General features: G+C 35.9%; 1 protein-coding gene across 1 annotated transcript in view; it reads left to right on the top strand.

Moving 5' to 3' along the window:
- The window catches only part of ATRNL1 (attractin like 1), a 431,538-nt gene that overhangs the window by 76,376 nt on the left and 333,035 nt on the right, over positions 1-22,127 (top strand). The window contains exons 11-15 of the mRNA XM_062496081.1: positions 7,397-7,481; positions 9,086-9,294; positions 11,478-11,596; positions 17,123-17,255; positions 18,508-18,689. Coding sequence (XP_062352065.1) covers positions 7,397-7,481; positions 9,086-9,294; positions 11,478-11,596; positions 17,123-17,255; positions 18,508-18,689 — 728 coding nt within the window. The remainder of the gene's footprint in view (positions 1-7,396; positions 7,482-9,085; positions 9,295-11,477; positions 11,597-17,122; positions 17,256-18,507; positions 18,690-22,127) is intronic.

The following is a 22,127-nucleotide window of genomic DNA, read 5'->3' as shown; positions in this document are numbered from 1 at the left end:
TCAGGCTTATTTTTCTGTAATATTCATTTCACCAACTTAGAAACAAATCTCACAGTACACATTTGATAAAGACACATTTTTCAGAAAACTTGACATATTTTATGAAGAATTAAATAATTACTCAATAGATATATTTCAGAATCTTATTTACTTTGTACCATGAGTTTTTGAACAATGCTTGGAAAGAAAAAATATACGATGCTATCAGCATCACTTTTCCTAGATATCTTGCAAGTGATGGAGTGTTATGCCTTGTCTTGTAAAAAATGGGTGCTGTCTGGAAACCAGCTGAATCCTGGAGATAGAGCCTATGCTATTTATGTTCAAGTTGGGCTAGAGAATACTTTTGATTATCTCTCTTATTATATGTGACATAGTCCTCTGGATAGATTGCTTCAGCTTTTTATTACCCATGGAAACACTGTTTTTTCGTATTAATGTGGAATAACTGTTCACCTCAGTCAAGCTTAGCTTTCTGAAAGGTTGGTTTCTAATGCACTTTGGTAATCCACGCTCATCTAGTCCTGGCATAGAAATAAGAATCTCCAGAGAGCAATTCATTTTACCAAGCTTAGGACAGTTACCTTCCCCCCTGCATTTCAGAATCAATCATTGCTCTCCAAGTTCTGAGCTTAGTCTATAACAAGTTTTAAAGCCAAGAGCTCAGTTCAGTAATTTGAAATACCTATTACATATTTGTTAAAGGTGAAGACACAGAGATGGGGAGACATTTTATAAACTGCTAAGGTGCTGTAATTTTCATAATTTAATATTGTTTGATGTATTTACTTATATAGCAGTAAATATATGATGAGAATACTTCTGCATTACAAAAAAGAGCTTTAGGTAACTGTCCATGGTATACTTCCATTCTGCTTTGATATTTTACCACCAGGTTGCCCCTGGGTTGCATTGGAAGCCCTTTAAAGATCCACATAGGGTCATTTTTGTAGAGGTCAGGTATTTTACAACTGTGCTGTTATTGCTTTGTTAATCTGAAAGAGGAACCATGGCAATGGGGACAGTCTTGAATGCTATGGTTGACCTGCAGTTTTCTAAATGATCTTGGTTATGGCTTTTCTTTACAAGGGCCCCATATGCTTAAAGCTTACATTTCTGTTCCAATCAGATCTTAGAAAAGTAATTTCGATTATACTGTATGAGGATTCTCATGCAAAATTTTCAGATAAAAATACATTAATTAGACACACTGAATCAGAGTTTAAGACATATTCTAACTACTGAGAGCACTATTAAAATACAATTAAATAAAAGCTTTTTTAAAGAGTAAGGATATTTATTTTAGTTTCTGGCCAAATGGTGCAGCTAGAAAATACACCTCTGCATGTCTAAGTTCCTTAAGTTTGAGTTTATAAAGTGTTCAGTCTCTGTCCTTTTGTTCCACATTTGGAACAATGTTGCTAAGGTGCCTGGACACCCTTGATATATACAGAGAATTATTGACAGGGAATCTATAAAAGCCAAAACCTGAAATCCTGGGAACATGGCAGCTGTTTCTGTGCTTTCTCCTAGTGGTGGTTGGAGTTCTGCATTGTTTGGATCTGTGGGAGGAGGGCAATAACCCATATGTTTACACTAATAATATACTTCACAATATTTCTTTTGTTACAATCTCAATTTCAGTTTATTATTATGGATTAAATAGTATGCAAATTCAATTGCTTATGAAAGACAATATTGCATGTGAAGTATTAATTTTCTTCTGGGGTATTCAAACAAAGCTTAAAAACATTCTCCTTTTTGGAAAAAAAAATCAAAACTATCTCATGAGATTGACTTCAATTCTACTTGTAATCAAACATATTGCTTGTATTTTGTAATAAAATGAATTGTTGTTTCATAAATTGTTTGCTTGTAAATTTTTTCACTTCTGGTCTTTGTCATTAACAAAATGAAGTAGTTTGAATATCTGTAAATTCTTTTTTCCAATATGAACACATCTATTTTTGCAGTTCTCCCTGTTTCTGGAGTTACAAATGGGTTTTCAATGTGCCATCACAAAGAAAATGTAAAGCAGTGCCTGTGAAAGATTAAGTTTTATGCGTTCCTGAGCACTTAAGTTATAAATGCAGTTTTGGTGCAGTCTGTAACAGCAATTACCTCCATATTGCTGTACTATTAGAAGAGCAAAGCCATAATCATATAATGCACTAATTGCTCCCTTTAACAGCAAAGCGTAAGGTTGTTGATTTCTTTATATTGCTTGGGGAGTCACTGTTATGTGTATAGAGTCTGTTGAAGATGTTAGTACTACAGTTTAAATTCGATTCATGCTGGTTTGAACATATTTGCCATTGTGTTTTCCTAAGAGTAAGGAGATCTGATTAAAGAAAAATATTTATGCAGTGTGGAAAGACTCAGAAAATAAGTTTTCTACTAGTACATAACTTTCATGATGTTTTAGTTGTTTCTGTTCGGTGTTTAGTTGTCCAGAGTCAAATGAGAACCAGACAGAAGTATATGGTGGTGTCCACATGTTGTGAACCAGCATTACTTCTTTCACCAAAGAAAAATGAACTTAATAATTATTAGAAATATGTAAAGAAAAAATAGAAGCATAAGCTGGCATTGGATTCTGTGTAGCACATAAGGCTGCACTGCAGTGTTACAGAATGTGATTGAGCAGAATAAATACACTGGCATTTCAAATCTATTTATATAATTTGAAATTTAGAAATTATTTGATAAAAGTAAGCATCAAGCATGTGGTTTCATATACCTTCTCTTAAAACAAAGCTTCAAATGCTGTAAGAGACTGTCAACTAAATCAGGCTGCCAGTGCCAAAATGCAAATGTGATCCTGGAGGTGAAGTATGGAACACTGGTTGCCTCTTTTTAAAAGACTGTCCTAACAACTTCTGCTTCCTATTTTTAACAATTTAATTTTTTTTCTATTATTTTTTTCTCTGTTCAGTCATATTTTGGTAAGCCTAATCTTAGTTAATTTTTAAAAATCAAATTCTATATTGAAGTATTTTACTGACATGACAATATTGATTATAAATTGTTTGTTTTCTGTTTAGGTTTATTTTTTTTTTTCTTTTCTATAAAATCATACTGGGGAACCTTCCAACAATGGTTGCAATGGTTGCAACATTGAAAACTTTCCTATAAAATGTCCAGGTCATCCTCTCTGATATCAGTAATGCAATGTTGCCAGCAGGTTGTAGATGAGATGTGCTGAGGCCTGGCCTGTTGGAGTGAGGGCTCTGGAGAGCAATACCCTGTGCAAAGTTCAAGTGAGGATTTTCTCTGCCAGCATCAGCTGAATTGCTTCAAATCCAGTGCATTTCTGTGGTGTTTCATCACAGAAACGTGTGTGACTGGCAATTCACTGTCAGAGCCACTTCTGTATCATCTGGTAACCATTCAATCTACACCAGGGAGGACGATGAAACTTTTAATGTTATAATGTGGTGCAGCTTGTTCTTAAAGCCGAAGCCTTAGAAATAGAAAGGAAAAAAAAGCCCCTTTATTTCTCCTTGGCTAAAAATTCAGTGGCTAAAAATTCTGCTAATCAGTTTGGAATGAATAGAATTGTTTCTTCATCTGCTTAGTAACTGGTTCTATTAAAAGCAGAAAGTGCTTCCATGTGCTATGTGCTGTACCTGGTTACAGATAGAACAGATCTAACTGTATCTTCCATTTACTATCAGTACAATGCCTTGAGGGCATGTGCCAGAATAGGGCACAACATTTTATGGAGGAAAAGACTTTATTCTTTACTGCAGAGAGTTTGCCATGATTATTTGGCTTAATAAAACACACACAATGCACAGAATGGTCTAATATTGATAAGTTATGTTATAAATCATATTATATTTGCCATATGTCGTTTTCTTTTCTTGGGGTGATAAAGTGGAGTCTGGAAATTTGGGTGCTTAGAGGTGTTCAAAGTTTGAAGATGGTGGGCAGGGATGAATTTTATTTGATTCTTTACTGAAAAACACCAGGAATCAGTTGGCTATTTATCAGTTGGCTGTATTTTTGCATTAATCAACTATATAGAGAAACTTACATTAGGAATTGAAAGCTGAGCAAAAGTATTATTCTTGCACAGTGCTCTGTTCAGTGTTCAGTAGTCATTGAGAAGACTAGGAGGAGATAAGAGGGGAGGCTATTTGTAATAAGCTTCCCTCCCTCTTTTTTCTTGTACTCTATTGAAAAGACCTGCCAGTTTGAAAAATAGCATCAGTAAGAAAGGAATTATTGTATCTCCAGCCTTCAGGGGTTCCTCATCTGAAAACCAGCCTTTATTATGGTTTTATGGTCTTCCCTCAGTGTTAACTCTGACTTTTTTTGAAATAAATTTCTAAGTACAGGAAAGGCTGTATATTTATATTTATAATGTATATGTTTATAAAAATAAGAAAATTATTGTCAACACTTCCCAAGATCAGTTGAAAATTTAGTGTGAGTTTTAAAATCAGATGGAAATTTAGTGTGGGTTTCCTAAATTGTTTCCTTTACCATCAAAGGCACAAGAGCTCACATGTGCTCTATCTGTTAACGTGCAGTAACTTAAGAGCAGCAAGAACTTGATTTTAAATTATCAGAGTAAGATTTTGCTGGTCAATTTTAAAAAGCTTGTTTTTTATAGCTTTTAAAATTGAATTATTTTCTTGAATTAGAATTTGAATTAATGATTGGACTGTTGATCCCTTATTTCTAATAAATAATATTGCTCTTGGTCTGAGTTTCTTTCATAAGTCAAACACCCTGGAGGCATCAAAGCCATTATTATGGATAGATATGGGTAATACACAAATTCTATATTTAATACTCCTCCCAGCTTCTTCAGAAACTCATGATCATTAAGAGGTAGCTGGTGTCCTAGTGCTGCAATCTTTTTGGTTGAAACTGTTTCAGGAACATCTCTCTGGCATGTAGATACTTTCACCACTCTATTTAAGTAGTGAAAACAAGAAAAGAACAATTGTGAAATATGAAGTGTATTAATAATTCCATAGTGTTATGATAGCATGATGTTGACAATGATAGTGACAGAAGGTAGAAATTGAGAAATAAGTAAGCATTTGGGATGTGTTGCTCCCATAAGACAGTGAATTAAACTTGCTATACTTTCTTCACGCTGCTAATTCCATTCTGAATCTACCACCTGATGTCAAAATTATTGCTGTTTGAACCATCTGCATTAGTCTGGTAATAATGTGTTTTTAGTTTCTGTTTCCAGCCTATGAAGAGGTATAACTAATTTATTTGTCACAGCCACGGTCTCACACTGGCTCTGTTTATGGGCTCAGGCTGTGATTCAGTGGAAGCTCGAGTTGATTTAGTGGTGTTGCTGTTGGAGCTGTGCTGTCCCATCCCCTCTGTGTGCCCAGTCTATCCTCGTGTGAGGTGTTCCAGTGTGCTTTGCTAACAGGATGCTGACTGCACAAGGTGCTGCTGTCAATAATTTTCTGCTGTGAATAATTTTCTGCATTAGAAGTGCCAGAACAGCAGCACTGGTGGAGTTGAACTGTTCTGACAGTGGGGACAAGACCAGCCTGGAAGACAGTTTGTTCCTCCTGGATTCCCTAATATCCATTTCTGTTTTTTTTAAGCTGAGAAGTGAGGTGCTATGATCTGACTGTTGAGAAATGCCTGTATCCAAATTAAGGTGCAAAAAGACCATATGCCCCAGCCAATAGCACAGATTTTATTTAACAGTAAATGTGAAGGAGGCAGAGATGAAAAGAAGCAGGGGAGGCACAGGGAGAGTAACAAGACAGAGAGAGACAGACCTTTGTTTGCCACGGTGGGAATTTTTGTCTGGATGCATTTCCCAGGATGTGCTACCCAGACTGCCAGGCCCAGAGCCAGTCCCATTCTGTGCTTTGCTCGGGGCAATGTCCTTCTGTGATCTTAACAGTGTTTGAGGCAATTGTGGTCTCTATGTCTCTTAAAGGAGGGAAGATGATTTTCTGGGGTTTGGGATTTTTAAAAAGTATTTCTTTAAATCTTTTTTTTTTGAATAAGCGGACTGATGGCGGTGTTTATTTTTAACCATATCTGTAACTTGCATAAATTATCCCAAATTTTAATATTAAAGTACATATACCTTCTTTAGATGTGACTGTCATTGGAATCTTACAGTTAAATGAACTCAGCACTATTGTGTAAAACCTCTCTTGCATTAAGGTTTCAGATGTGTTCCACAGTCTTGGAACTATCTGCCAGCTACCATTTCTAATTGTTGAGCTTTTTAGGCCTTCTTCCTTGTGTAACTAACTCTGACTCTGCAGCTTCTACAGGCAATCCTCTATCTACTTCTTTGTATTATGGAGAGTGTGCTGAACAAACAGATTTTTTTTTTGTCTTGGTGTCCAAGGTGATAACTTTGCCTTTGGATTAAAATGAAATGTCTATATGTCTAAATAAAGCCATGCTTTTATTTGGAAGACATTGGAGAGGCTTCTTTCCCTTCAACTTCTTTTCAGCTTTTCATGTAATTCTTATCTTTGTGTGTATTGCAGATTTTTTTTTTTTTTATGAGAAAATTTTCATATTAGGGTTACAGTGTTCTTGAATGTTTGCCCTACCTGTCTCCAAAACCTGTAATGATGATAAATTCTAGGAATGTTTTGCTTGCTCTGTAGAAAAGTACTTTCCCTACTCCACTTTATAGGGATTTCCTTGAACTTTCAATCTGTAGGTGCTCCCTATTTCTATTACTGTGGGATTTGAATATAAGAAGTAAAGTTTAAGTTGGAAATAATGAAGAACGGACTAATTGTTCTAAAGACCTAAAACCCTAGTCAGGAAAGAAAAACTAAGCCACACCAAAACCGAATTTGTGTACAGCAGTTATAAAAGAAATGTGCTTGAATAATTAATTTGACATGGAGATCTTGATACAACATTCCTCTCAAGTATGTGGAAGGTAATTAGTAGCATACTTAAATCAAGATACCAAAAGTAAGACGACAATGAGAGGGGTTGCACTGCTGGAGGAGCGATAGTTTATCTTAAAACACTTAAGAAAAGAACTAAGTTCACTGCCATAGATATTCCATGAAATACTTATAAATTGAAACCATTTAGCTCATTTGAGAGCATGTAAACGTGAGGGCAATATTACTGATCCCTTGATAACAATGATGGCAGGGCTTGTTGCTGTGGGTGTTGAAACTGGCTGGGAAGGCAGACAAGTGTACGTGTAATAAAGAGAGTCTTCTATGAATGTCCCGTGGGCTTGATAAATGATATGATAGATCAGTTTTGCTGACAGGTTCTTGGAGCATCTACTCACAAAGGCATCTAAAAGGAGTAACCTGTTTATTTATCCTTGAGTAGCTAAAATATACTTCACATGTATTTTGCTGAACAATTTTCAAATTATTTGATATATGCTTCATGTTTTGTCTTTCAGCTTGTGATGAATGGAAGATTTTACCAAAACCTAATCTACATAGAGATGTCAACAGATTTGGTCACACTGCTGTTGTCAGTAATGGGTAAATGAAGTGTCCCTTAAATTTTCCTTGCCATTTTTTTGAAGAAAAAAACAGTAGCAGAAATCACACTTAAGTGAAGTGTGGTTCAGTAACAGAACTGATGTAACTGATTAAAAGGGAAAGTGGTGCTCATCAGGTAATCAGTACAGCTAATCCCCAGTCTGCCAGGCTGTGGGATCTGTTCAGTGACATTTGAGGTGAAGGTTCCAGTGTACTGAGGTGTTTTCTCAGTATTGAGGGCTACACTGGATGTGATATTTGGTACCGACTATAACCCTCACTTAGGTGTGATGGGAGAAATCTTTTTTCTCTTTGCAGTGTGCTGTAATTCTTCATTCTTCTACAATAATAAAATAACCATGTAGCTAAATCTTGCTGGGAAAAAGGGAAGATTTTGATGATACTGATACAGTTATCATCTTTTCCACCTGAAGGAGGAAAGACCTGCCAGCAACTAGATGATATTAAATTGGAATAGTTGTAGAAAGCAATAGTTAACTTTAAAGACGTGTATTGTTGACTAGTCTCAGCTTTTGTTTTTCTGGTTGCCAACTGGCCTAGTATCTGAAGTTGCAGTACTATAGATCATTGTAGCTCTCCTACATTATTCATCACACTAATAAAGTCAGTACTTAAGTATCTGTGGGCAACTTATGGATCATCTATATAAGGATCCTGTATATGTCAGAAATGAGGTAATTAGTAATGCTACAAATAAGAGTGTGACTGCTTTTAACAAAAATAGCACTAAATTGTAAGTATGTACACAGAACACTTGACATTAATCAATGAACCGATTTATTAAGACAAAATTGCTTGGAATTAATGAATTCAGCAACTGATAGTTTTTCATTATGATTTGTGTGTTTTATGCCATGTAAGCCATATCTGACACTTTGAGAATTGGTGCCTTCTACGAATTGCATTCAAAGAGCTTTTTTTTTTTTTTAATTTTGAGAACTTAGTGGTATTTTTGGTAGGGTTTTTGATACCAAAACAGTACAATACGAGACACCCTCCAGATTTCTGCTATTGGTAACTCTGTGATTAATTCTGTTGTAAGAGTATATCATACAGCAGATACAGAGGTTTTCTATTACTATCTTTTGCCTGAGACTGTTCTTAGTTTTAATGGAAGGGTTAGGACTCAGGTTTAGTATTTTAGTTCCTATGTCAGCAGCTACTGGAATGTCACCAAAAAAGAAATATCCATCTTGCCAATTGTTGCTGCCTGTCTTAAAAAGAATGCTCTTGTTTTCTGCAGCCGGTATTTCATGCTCTATTCTCAATATCTAACTGCAAAAAGGAGTGCATTCTTCCAAAGCTCTTAATTCTTTTTTCCAGACATTTGGGATATGCCACTCCATAATACAATACAGCACAGGGAGCTTTCAGGAGGTTTTTTGTTATCTCTCAACTTCCATGGAGAAATAAATTACGAAAGTAATCAATAAAGGAACCACTGATAGAGTCTTTATTAGGGAGAGAATAAGATTTTTTTTTTAATAATACTGTGTGGGTTTTTAATGGCATATGAGGAGGAACAAGAAATCAAGAAAATTTGTCTACAATAACAATTAAATTTCCTTTCTTTTTCCTAATAGGTCCATGTATATATTTGGGGGTTTTTCAAGTGTTCTATTGAATGACATCCTTGTGTACAAGCCTCCCAACTGTGAAGCATTCAGAGATGAAGAGCTGTGCAAAAATGCCCGTCCAGGAATAAGGTGTCTGTGGAACAGGAAACATTGTGAATCTTGGGAATCTGGGCATGCTAATAACATCCTTAGAGCAAAATGTCCCAAGAAAGCAGGTAAGTGAATTCTAGTCAGGTTTGGAATGTAGTGTAGGAGATGGGGGTGGGCAACCCCCAAAGAAGCAACCATGTGGAAGTGGTGACTGGAATGATAAGAGTGCTTCCCTGTGAGAATACCCAGTGAAAGAGATGTATAGACTGTTTTTTAAAAAAAAACCATTCACTTGTGGAGTCCTTTTGTATTTTACATGCAGGGAAGTCGATGCAAAAGAGCATGAGTTTAAGGTGCTAAGGGAGAGCAGAACAGCAGTGAGAGCACAAATGGGCACTGCAAGTGATACCTGGTGCTATGGGCATATGGCACTCCCATACCTGTATGTACCAATAAGAGAGGAAAGCATCACTGCTTGAAGCAGATATGAAACAGGAGCATTTGTACAGAATAATATAGTTCAGGCACAGCTGGAAAAAAAAACCTGAGGCAAACAAGCCCTTTGCAGCGTGTCAGATGGGTTCAAGTTTGTCACATGAATTTCTCTGGGGCATTGTGATGGCTGTATTGTTTGAAACAGCAATTTACTGTTATGAATAACTGTTCCAACCTATTCCTAAGCATTTTGGCTTGTCACAAATAAATTTCTTGTGAAAGTGTTGTTCTTATATGTCACATGAACAGAATATTTATCCCTGCTACATGAACCTACTGTTTTTTCTGTGCATCTTTCCTTTCAGCACAGTGTAAAATTGCTTCCCAAACTTTGGCTGTGTGCTGTGTGTACAGACTGCCATACAATTAAACTGCCACTCTGTGTTTAATGTTTGTTGAAAAGTTACTAGCACTGCAATTAATCAACACTTCAAGACATTTTATTTTTCTGATAGCTTTTATTTGTTTTTAGACTGGCTATAAAGTCACAAACTCAGAAAAAAAAGGTACATGATATTAAAAAAAACATTACCAGGTACAGTTTTCTGGAAAATGGCTTTTGTACAGTTTCAGATCTTATAGAGATCTATAGTCTAGAAAGTTTCATCTATAAACAAGAATAAAAAATCTTGTAGTATTAAATTCAAAAGTAATACAGATAAAAGTTTATAAAAAGCTGCTCATAGGAACAGGTGTTTATAAGAGCCAAACAAAGCAAAGTACAGACAGGCTGAAGGGGGAAAAAAAAAAAAAAAAAGAACAGTTTTGAAAGTGCAGGTGCTGCAGTGGAAATAAAGTACACCTCAGCTTGGAAGAGATGAGGTCTGTATAATTCCGGTTCTGAAGTAGTTGTGTGAACAGCACTGTTTCACTGCTGACAAATTCTTCCAGTTTCAGGTTATAATTTTTTGCCAAAAGCCAATTTTTCATATATTCTTTTACTTTACTTGGCTCAGTTGTTAGCTGGTTGAGAGCATCATCTAAGAAACTGCTTGCTGAGGGTCAATATTAAAGGATAAGCAGAAATTTTAGTAATTTGCAAAAGATCAATTCTTGGATGACAAGAGAATCTTTTAAGCTTACATGAACCATTAAACTAAAGGAGCCAAATCAAACAGGAATTAAACACAGTAATCAGTGTAGGAGATGATACAAATTCTTCTATTTTTCATTGTGGTGATTTTTAATATCTTTACCTCCTTTAAACAGAAGTAATAATTTGTGTCCTGAATGATTTTACACAACCTAAATTTTAGTCCAAGTCCAGTTATTAAAAATATAACATTAACTCTTTTTCAAATACATTTTGTAGAAGGACAGATCTTTAGCTTACCATTATTAGGTTTATATATTAATTTACGAAGATTTAAAATGTTCATGTGTTGCTCATGATTGGTTGTTTTATTTACTGCTTTTATCTTGTCTTCTTGCATAGCCATCTACTATTTTTATAGAATCCTATGTTTGAAGAGAATATTTCTTCTGTGTTAAAAGAGTGAAAGAAAAAGAATTGAAAATGTTTCCATGCTCTAAATTTTTTGCATGGAGCTAAGAGAGCTTTCATGCTGTAAATCAGTGAATATTCCTTTAGCTGATATGACACTTATGAACGTTCAAATATAGTTGTTGCTAAAGGAATTTTAAAGGAGTTAAATCCTATTAACTGAATAGAATTAATTTCCTACAGTAACTTAAACCCTTACGAACGGCTAGAGTTCAAACGAAGGGTGTAACAGAAAAAGCTCTGAGGAATTGTTTAAAACGTGGCGTTTTTCTCCTCCTGTGGGACGTTTGTGTTTGATTTGTGTGGCAGCTGCTGCAGACGACAGATGTTACCGGTACGCGGATTGCGCCAGCTGCACTGCCAACACCAACGGCTGCCAGTGGTGCGACGACAAGAAGTGCATTTCAGCAAACAGTAACTGCAGCATGGTGAGTCCTGGCAAATCTGAGGATGGTATCAGTACTTTTCCTTTTCTAGGTTTGGTAGACTAGTAGCTGCTTGTTTTCAACACAAACTTGTTTGCCAGGCTTTTCAACTAAAAATGTTGTGGAAGGCAGAGTGTGAATGCAGCCAGAAAATGTGTTTCATGGTAAAGCAAATATTCCTCAGGGTTGTGTTGCCTACTATATATTTCTTAAGATGAATGCTATTATCCCCTAATTAATGGTATCAGAAAAGTCCCAGAGTCATTATTAACTTGGATTTTGCGTATACGTGGTGTACAGTAGACAGGCAGAAACCATGGAATCCCTTCGAGGGTGCTGTTTGGCTTTTCACCTTTCAAGCAGGACCAGGCCAGTCTCATTAGTCATGGTCTTCTGATCAGTGATCATCACAGAAATGATTTTCTTTGTCATGGAGTCACTCTTGATCTCATTAAAGGAATATGAGCTTCTGTAACCCTGAGATCCACTCGATTGTGATGAGTTGGTTCTGATCTTTTTAAGTACAAGCAATCAGATAACATAGATTCATGCATGTTTATAGTTTTCTCTTTTAATATTGCCTAGTGCATTGTTTTATACTTTGTTGTTGTTCACCAGCTGCTGCATTCCTTGCTTGTTCATTTGATTTTTGTCAAGCTTATAACAGTATTTCAGCTTCATAATTTTTTGTCTCCTTACACTTTTCAGCTATCCACAGAAACCTGTCTGTCCTTGAGTTCAAAATCCTTTTGCATCCTTCCTTTACACACTTTCATTAGTAAAAGTATCTTGCTCTCTGGTGTGAACCTGATGCAAATCAATCTTGTTCTCCAGACAAATTAAGGTGCGAGTTGAATTGACTGTGACTCAAATCTTGCCCGTTTGTGGTGAGCACAGCCAGCTCTAATCACTGGCATTTGTAGCTAGTCACTCCTAATAAAAGCAACGCAGACACAGAACCATCAGTAGCCGTGCTGTAAGTCTGTCAGCAGGATTTCACATTCCAGGCACTAATGGTTCGTTTCCTTTGTGATCTTCAAGGGCCCTTCTTTTCCTGACACATTGTTCTCTATTAGGTGCTAATATTCTAACCTTGGTTTTCAGCTCTTGAACTGGGAATAGTTGCTAAGGAGCAGGCCATCTTCATTCCTAATAAATGATCCCTAATAAATGTGGAGCACTAGGTATTTTAGCACAAGCTTTTTGGTTCAGTGTCCTTCTTTGACAACCTTTCATGACTAAGATTGTCGGCTTAATTAGCAAATGATGCGCCAGTCTGCTCCATATAATTTTCTGTCCTTTATGCAGGGTTTGAAGTGGATAGCAAAGGCTGTTAGTGTGGTTACTGAAGAATGGGGTAGGAAAAAAATCATCAAAATGATTTCTGGAAAGAGGTGCTGTCATAAATAGAAGGTGGCTGTTGCAAAATTAGTCTTTTGGCCGTGAGATGATGGAGGCAGAATTTTGCAGCTTCAATATCAACCCACCAAAATAGCATCAACAGAATGGCACCATGTGGAAAACCAGAATGGATCAGGCTGATTATCCATTTTCATAGACTGCTAATTCTGGACTAGGCCGGCAAATGAAAATGTTGTGACAGCACTGTGATGTTAATATGGGGTAACAAGCTGTACACTTAGGAACATCACAAGGAGCCTTTGCAGGTGTACAGAGGCCTTGATTTATGACTTGTATCATAGAACTCCAGATGAGACAGACGTTGCTTTGGAATCTGCTGCTCTTGCCTCATGGAAACTGGCCAGTTTACTAAAGATGTCCTGTGAACCAGTTTGGCATTTGTCTCATGGTCACAGATATCTGCAAAGCAGTGGCTACTCTGCTGATTGGAAGGTCTGTAAAATGTGAACGTTTCCCTGAAATAACTCTAGCTGGACAGATGGACTTCATAAGTAGTGCTAATGCATTTGTGGTGCACATTCACCTGCCTGTGCTCACCCTCTGATGTGAGCCAGCACATAAACAGGACACTGTATTCCCCTACTCTGCAGACTCATGCATCATTGAGGTATAGATCATATAGATCATGTATATCAAACTCATATCTGACATCATTCCAAGCAGACGCTTGCAATGCCTGGTTGGTCTGGATCTGCTTAACATGTTTATGAAACTGTATTCACTCTCCATGTCTGCACATAAAATGCTTTATCTTGAATCCTATAAAAATGATACTCCCTTGCTGCTGATCATGTGAAGACAATTGACTGTATTTTCTAATGGAAACAAGTCTTTACCAAAAAAAAAAAAAAAAAAAAAGGAAAATAAAAGAAAAAAAGAAAAGGCATTTTGGGAGAGACTAATTTAATTTTAGATTGCTGCACCTTTACAAAATGTCATTTTCCATGAGGTAGTACCATGGAATAGTAAGCTCCTCCATGAAAGCAAAATCTTCATGTACTTTACCAAATAAAATGGTACATTTCTGGAGAGGGCTTACTGGTTGCAACAAAATGCAGTTTTCTTTACTGAGGAAGACCAGAGAGAGATTGAATTTCAGAGTAAAAATTTTTACTTTGTCAATTTTGTTAAATTTCTGAAGAGAAAAAAAGAATTGATGAAGTAGCCTTAAAGAGAGTCTTGGTATGTTGAGGCACAGCTGAATTGTTTTATTTCTGCCTCCATCCAGTATCACATTTTTGAAAATGTCATTACCTTCAGAAGCTCCAAGGGGGGCATGTGCCTACAACAGGGACACATTTCCTCTCTAAATGACACCAGCCATGCTTTACTGCCAGGAGCAGCCTCTGAATTTCTTGTGTGTTGGTCTCCACGTGTGCAATACAGTAGAGCCCCAGCTGATGACAGTTACCTGAATACAGCCCAGATTGGTGTGTGATTTAAAAGCGTTCTTTATCTGAGTGTGCCAACATAAAACAAACTTTGTCAAATCCACAAAGGGGATGATAAAGAGCATTTTGCTGATGAAATGGGATACTAGAGGAGGCTTCAAAGAGACCTCTAGTCCTACATCATTAATGTTTTTACAGTGCCTTAAAGACAGGAATACTTGCTTTTTTGTAATGTTTGTATGGCTTTCAGAAAACTCCTCCTTTCACAGTGGGATGATGCACTAATACCAATAATAGTAATCATGGCAATCTGCTCACATTTGAGGAATTCAAAGAATGGTCAAGAGGAAAAAGACAAAGTAGTAGAAGGAAATGTGAAAAGAATCAAATTTATCTTGGAGGAAGTAAAGAACATTTATGAGTAAGAAGTACCCAGTAGCAAGTTTTGGGAGTAGCTTCAGGGAAATAATAGCAAATCTATAAATTAACAGTTTACATTTACACTAGGCAGACTAGACAAGGTTATACTGTTAACCTGAAAAATCCAGGAGGAGGAGAGAGGTACATAATTTAATAGCAATTTCTGAAATTCTAAGATGAACTAGTGTAGTATTTTCATTCTCCAGTAAATATTCAGGAAATCACTGCAGTTCATAAGTCTGTCTATATCCTACTGTATCAGGATCAGTACTTACAAATATCTAAGTAAATCAGACATGAGGGACGCTTTATACATAAGATGATTTACTCATGCTTTGGTGTGTGAACATTATAAATATCCTACAGCAATATAGAACTTCTGTAACAGATGGACTGTCATCTTTCTGAATTTCATTGGGTTTGGTAGTTTAAGTTATAACCTTAATATTGTGTTAATATGAATTACCTATTGGATTCACATCTACATCGAACTAATGAGATTTTCAGGCAAGCAGTGTTTAAATTGGATTTAAGGGAAATAAATGCTGGGAATAAGGGAATACAACAAAGAACATTATTATAGAACAGTCACTAGTAGTTTGAATTTTATTTTAAACATTAAATAACCAGCACACAACAAGCTTCATGATTAGAAAGTAATAGAACAAATATCTCAGTTTAGGTGCAAAATTGTAATCTGTATGTAATACCACAGAAGAGTATATAATTTAAAAAAGAAATCTGAATGCTTAAGGGTATGTCAAAATGAAGTGTTAAAAGTGAGTATTAGTTGAGGTTTTGTAAATGAGCAGATAGTGGTTACTTGTTCTCTAAAATTCACTATAAAGCATCTCTCTGGCAGTTTTGTGAGTATGTTTCATGACTGAGTGAAACTAAATGTGGGTTTGTACCAAAGATTTTTTTTGTGCTTTGCTGTTGTATGCATTTTTGGCCTAGATAGACAGTCTGTTACTTGCTGGCATTACCTTTGGCTCTGTTTCTTGTTTTGGTGCAAATGTCTGCATCTAGACCTGCTTCTCTGGTCCTTTTTGCTTCACAGTATCCTTTCTTGTAGAACCAAAAAAGGTCAGGACCTCTTATAATAACCTTAATGGTATGTGTATGATCCAATAAAGGCAAAAAAATAAAATGCCTCGACAGCAGTGTTGTTCAGCAGGAATGAAGCTGGCTCTATGTGAGATTGAGAATTCGCTTTCACAAATGCATTATTTCAGTACTTTAAAAAAATGGAAATAAAAGGAGACACCTTTTCTCCTCCCTGCCCTATCACTGCCATATTCCAGTACCACTGTGTAACTTACTGCCATGCAGTCCCTTTATAAGTTGTTTAACCATACTCCAGAAGGCTATTAGAAAGGAGAGCAACCAATATTGTCAATAAATCATGCATTTGCCATCCAAGTGCAATCCATTTTTGCTGCCATGTATTAATTTAATCTTTTGTTGTTTGAGACAAGACTTGTTAGGGTTTGACAAGAGGGACTCCCAGAGGTCCCTTCCAATCTCAACTGTTCTGTAAGTATAAAGCTTCTTGCATTAGGACTTTTAATTATTACCTTGAAATTAAGTTGGTAGAGAGAGCTCACCTTATAGGTGAGCTGAGGATTTAGGGCAGTTCATTAAATAAGGTATCAATACAATGTCTTAATTAAAAGTACTATGCAGAAGGAAGAAAGATTTGTATTCAAAATGTCTAATTTGGAAGACCTCAATTTTCAGGAAAAAAACCAAACACCGACCAAACCCAATAAAAGCCCCCAGGTAGTAATTCCTCCAGTGTTTACTGCTTTTCTTGTGTACTAAGGTACCAAAGGAATAAAGTTATCCCCTGATTTATGTCATGTATGGAGCATATTCTTGCACCTTCAGTCAGTTATATGTAGTTATTTTGCACCTTGTGCTACTTTTTATGTTCTGTTTGACTATTTTTCTTGCTTTAACCGGCATAGGATGAAATTATTTAGTGAAAGTATAACCCTAAACTATTTAAGAAATAAATATTTTGTTTAATTTTTTAAGCTCTTCCTGCTCTCTGTACGGGGAATTGGCCTCTTCAGGTTGACACTCTGAGTGTAGAACAACTGGGGCGATTTGTGCTCCATTGTTGCATTCTGCATCTGGTAAAGGATTCTAGGATAAGGAGCTTAAATTCAGCCTAGCTTTTAGGTGGCCATGACTTTGTGGGAGGGATCCACCTGCTCTATATGTCCATTTTGACTTCTGTTTTTTAATAGCTGTATGCTTGAGATATTGCTTTGCCTGTTTATTTTTACAGTCGGTTAGAAACTACACGAAATGTCACGTGAGGAACGAGCAGATCTGCAATAAACTGACGAGCTGCAAGAGCTGCTCCCTGCACCTGAACTGCCAGTGGGACCAGAGGCAGCAGGAGTGCCAGGCACTACCTGGTAAGGGGACACTGCTGCTCACAGCTCCTTGCAAAACAGTAAATCTCCTCTGCTCGTGTTTGTTCATGAGCACACATGGATTTGGTTTATTCGTGCTTGCTCCTCTTGCCTGTCTGCGCCTGTGCAGGTGAACCCAGATGTGCTTGCACCCCTGGCTGGGGTATCAGTGCTACCTTTAATTGTGTTAGGGGCAATAATGGCATTAGTGAAGGCATAATGACATGTGCCTCTGCACAAGGCAGTGATGAGCCCTGGCCAGCGGGGAGCACTGAGTGCAGAGCTGAATGGCCATGAACACTGACATTGTTACTTTTGCTAGATGGGGTTTTACTTTAAAAGTTATAACTCAATTGTACTTCAATTTTCCTGTGCAGACAGGGCTCAGGATCTAGTTTCTTGATTGTCTAATGTTGGTACTACTATGAAAGCAGTGAATATTAAAATGCTGATATGAAATATTCTCAGAAGGTGACTGTTAACATTCTGAAATAGTATTTATTTTGGGATTTATATTCATAGCTACGTATATGCAGTTAAATGTCAGAAACTTTTCCATTTGATCCTTATGTCCAGATAAAGTTAATGAACAGTTTGTTTTTTTTTAACAGAGATGATTCCTTAAATAACTTAATTTATTCTCTGTGGTTCAAAACTGTACTTATGTAATCTTTTTAGACTGACTATAACAGTTGCTCTTACTTATCTTTTAATAGTTATCTGAGTCTGAGGAATGCTAGAAAATGTTGAAGAGAAATATTATCTAAGACGTTATCTGAATTTTCTATAATTTAGATTGCATTAATATTTAGGCAAATATAAATTAAAAGCTAGGATAAAACATGGATAGTGTAAAGTTGTGATTTCTTAATTCTAGGACAGTTGTTATTAGATTTTGAAATTTACATGATATTTAAGTAAAAGGAGTTGTTAAAACTATTGTTTATGTGCATAATCTAATCTTTATTTGTGCTCAGTTCTGAATACAAGGAAGAAATAGTGGCATAAAAGTATTATGCTGAACCTTAGCATATATCTTATAATTATTTTTTAAGTTCTTAGATGTTTCTTCTATAACAATACACTATTCTGTACGATGATACTTGGTATTTCAGAATTTATGTGATGTGAAAAGGGAAATTGAGTGTGGGATGCATTTTGATTTATGATCTCAGGCAGATAAAATTCAGACTCCCTTGGGTTTTATAAATTTTTTCTTTTTGAATCAGCTTTAATCGTATGCTTTTTGCACCAGCTCACCTGTGTGGAGAAAGATGGAACCACATTGGAGATGCCTGCCTCCACATAAATTCCAGTCGGGAAAGCTACGACAATGCCAAACTATATTGCTACAATTTGAGTGGAAATCTTGCATCACTAACAACCTCAAAAGAGGTGGAATTTGTTCTGGATGAAATACAGAAGTATACGCTTCAGGTAACTTGAGAAACTGTAATTGATACTTAAGTGAAACAAATTTGCATTGAGAAATCTCTTCTAGGGTTTTGTCTAAAGAGAGGAAAGTTTATGCCTTCAAAGAAATGTGCTAAAGACTGGTACAAGTCACGCGTAGGATATTAAGGAAATCTAATATTTAAAACAAATCACACAGCAGCTCCCAAGGTTTTCCCTTACCAGATTTAAATGCTAAAAGTTACTATTTACTTGGAAAAGAGTATTTGCTCAAGAGAATGGCTGGAACACTAATTTTATGTCCTGGTTTCAGCTGTGATAGACTTAATCCTGAAATTCAGCACAGGCAAAAGCATGGTCCAGGAATAGGGACACATAAACCCATGCACCAGTACAGATGTAACTTCTCCAAAAAAAGCCAGTTTGCTCTGTAACTGGTTTGTGGGATCAAAGGGTCACAGATAAGCTGCACTAGTATGTAAAACATGTAGCAATTCCCTGCCCAGCAGCACTGGAATTAGCTGCAGCTAATTAGCTTTCTCTAATAATGGTGGAGGGGAGAGAAAGCTGAAAACTCTTCCATGCCTCTGGCAAATGCAGCAAGCTACCACCAGAATATTCTGTAGAAAACGAAACCATTTATTTTTAACTGTGGGACACAAGAGAAGTGAAGAGAAATTATCTGTTCCTGGGTGGTCAGGTTCAATTTTTTAACGGTTAAATATTCAAATGCTTATTGCTGTGTTTAAAAATCACTGGTTAAAGTACATGAAATGTAAGACTACTCAGAAATATGCAACACAGCAGTGTAGACTCAGATGGGATGTCTTAGAAGAATATGATTCAGATTTTTTAAAGCAAATCAGTTGCTCTTAGCAAGGGACATTTTTGGGAGTATGTATTTAGTTTTATAGAACATGCGGCACTTTGCATAAAATCCTCAAATTTTAGAGTAGTTTAAGATTTTACAGTTATAGGAAAATGAAAACTAATTTTGGATAATAATTAAAGCTGATATCGAACTAGTATGTGATTTACAAAGTTGCTCTGCTGCAGATGAATTGAGATAATTCAAAGGGAATAGCAGTTATGGAGTGCCTTTATGTTACTGCTGAATCTGAGAGCAAGATGTTAGGGACATAAATTGTGGACAAAAATATCCTAATATTCTTTTTAGCATTCCACTACAAAATGCAGATTCAAGCATAGGTTATGTACTCAAGTTTTGTGTGGGTTTTTTTTCCAAGAAAATGTAGGAACTGGATAGAGAAAATAGCTTTTACTAGAAAGTCACTTTTTTTTCTATTTTTTTCTAATGAAGGAGAGAAATCACTTTGTGTCAGAAATTCTTCTCTGATATTGTATTTACTGCAGCCTTGAAACACATTCTGTCTATCCACTCTTTGATGAGTTAATGTTGAAAATGTAATTGAAACAAAAGTAAGAACAAAATAGTGTTTGCAACATGATTGCTATGGTTATTTATTTTACCATCTTTTTTCCTTTTTTCCTTTTTTTACCTTTTTTCTTTTTTTTTCCTTTTTCCTTTTTTTCCTTTCCTTCCCCCTTTCTCCTATTAAAATACTGCACAGGATGCCTTCAAATCTAATAATGTGTGATAGACTATTGGTATGACTGATTTTTCCTGACTCGCTTGAGTTGTAGCTGAGAAATAGCTGTTTTTAATGTTTGGAAGCAAGATTTTTCTTACATTTCAGAGCTTGGAACTTCTGCAAGGTGACATCCTGCTGAGCATATCTTTATTTAAATGAAGTACATCCTGGGTCAATGTAGTGATGTAAATTTGAGATACTTCAAATACAGTTTAAGCAACTGTAGACAAATGTATACACTTTTAAAAATCTGTCTTGGATTAAACAATGATTTAGCTGTCAGAACCTCTAATGAAATTCTGCCATGAATAATCCTGGTGTTTCCAGTGGCAGTTATAAAAAAAAAAAATATATATATTTTTTTCATTCATATCTATCTGTCCAGCTACATTTACTCAGTGTGATACATCCTAAATGTGTTATCAGGTGTGACAGAGGCTCTCTGAAATTTCTTGATCTTCTTTTGCCTGCCTTTTCCTCTGAAACTGCAATCATAATGATTTAAAGAGTGAGATTTCATTTTAGATGGCTTGTTTCTGTAACAGGTGCTGGAGGGGAGCTCACAAATGGAGTCAGAGATGCTGTAAGGTGAACACCATGGTTTTAATCTCTATTATCTGCAGTATAGTTTGACTTGGGTCGTTAATGTTGAAGGCTTTAAAATCTTTAGCCCGGCAAAAAAAAAGAGGTTTTAGTTTCATCTGAAAACAAAAAACTTTTCAGGATTTATGTATGTGTCAGAGCAGCATTTGGAAATAAGAATAAGATTCTGACTTTATCTCCTTGTTATTTGGTATTTCTATGTTGAGAAAAGAAAAGCAACTTAGGTAGCTGTTGTGTATTTTACAAACTGTCAAATAGTATCAGTAAATCTACAGCTGTAAGGACTTCAGCATTCTTTATTGTTAATACCAGCACCATATGATTTTGTGGGTTGTTTCCTAATGCAAAGTCCTTTTTCTGGGACAAATTTAGGACAATTTCTTTATCATGTTTAGAATAATGCACCGATGCATTGGAAAGATTCAGAGGAAGGGTGCTGCCATTGTCTCCCTACCCTATACAGACCTTGTTGTGTAAAATTAATTTTTCCTAATCCCAGTACTAAACTGGAAATCAATAGGTTGCCTCCTTTTAAAGAAAAAGGAGAAGGTTCATTTGGTACTAAAGAAAAGGACAAAAAGAAGATCTGTGTGGTATGAACTCAAAACACTGTTGAATTTGCAGATGTATTTTAAAATTATCCCCAGAAGTTTAAAGTTTAGTTTGTATTGTTCATGAAAAATAAATTAAATTCTGTCAGAGAATGCCAAAGTAAACACAATGGATATGCTGCAGATTCCCATGCTAAAAAAAAAGAAATGACACTTTTCTTTTTTATTACATGCTTTTATTGGCCTATGAAGCAAAATATTATGAAAGGGAAGATTTGAATTTCTCTGAAAAATAGATTAAACAGCAATATGAGGTTAATTTACTGTTCCTGCTAATATTCAAATGTTGTATATTCATTTAAAAGTGCAATTAGCTCTCTTGGGAGTTTGCTTGCAACTGTGGGATTTAACTAAAAATAATAATTTTCTTGTTAGCATGCAATAAATTCTGAGAAGATTTAGTTTTGGTGTAGTAAGCACAAACAAAGAACAGTTTTACACGATGTCTTTCATTATATAAACTGCTTGCAACTTTTTCTTTTACTCACCACTCACAAGGCCAAGCATCTTTTTATAAATTACACTTGAGTGTAGGTTGCAGTTAATTAGTCAGCTTTGCATAGCAATGTTATTCCTTGTTAGCTCAAAGTATTCTCTGAGGGTTCTGTGTTTCTGTGGTTTTATAATGTGTGTGA

Source organism: Cinclus cinclus, chromosome 7 (genome assembly GCF_963662255.1).
Source record: "Cinclus cinclus chromosome 7, bCinCin1.1, whole genome shotgun sequence".
NCBI lineage: Eukaryota > Metazoa > Chordata > Aves > Passeriformes > Cinclidae > Cinclus > Cinclus cinclus.
This window is presented reverse-complemented; position numbering and strand designations above follow the sequence as displayed.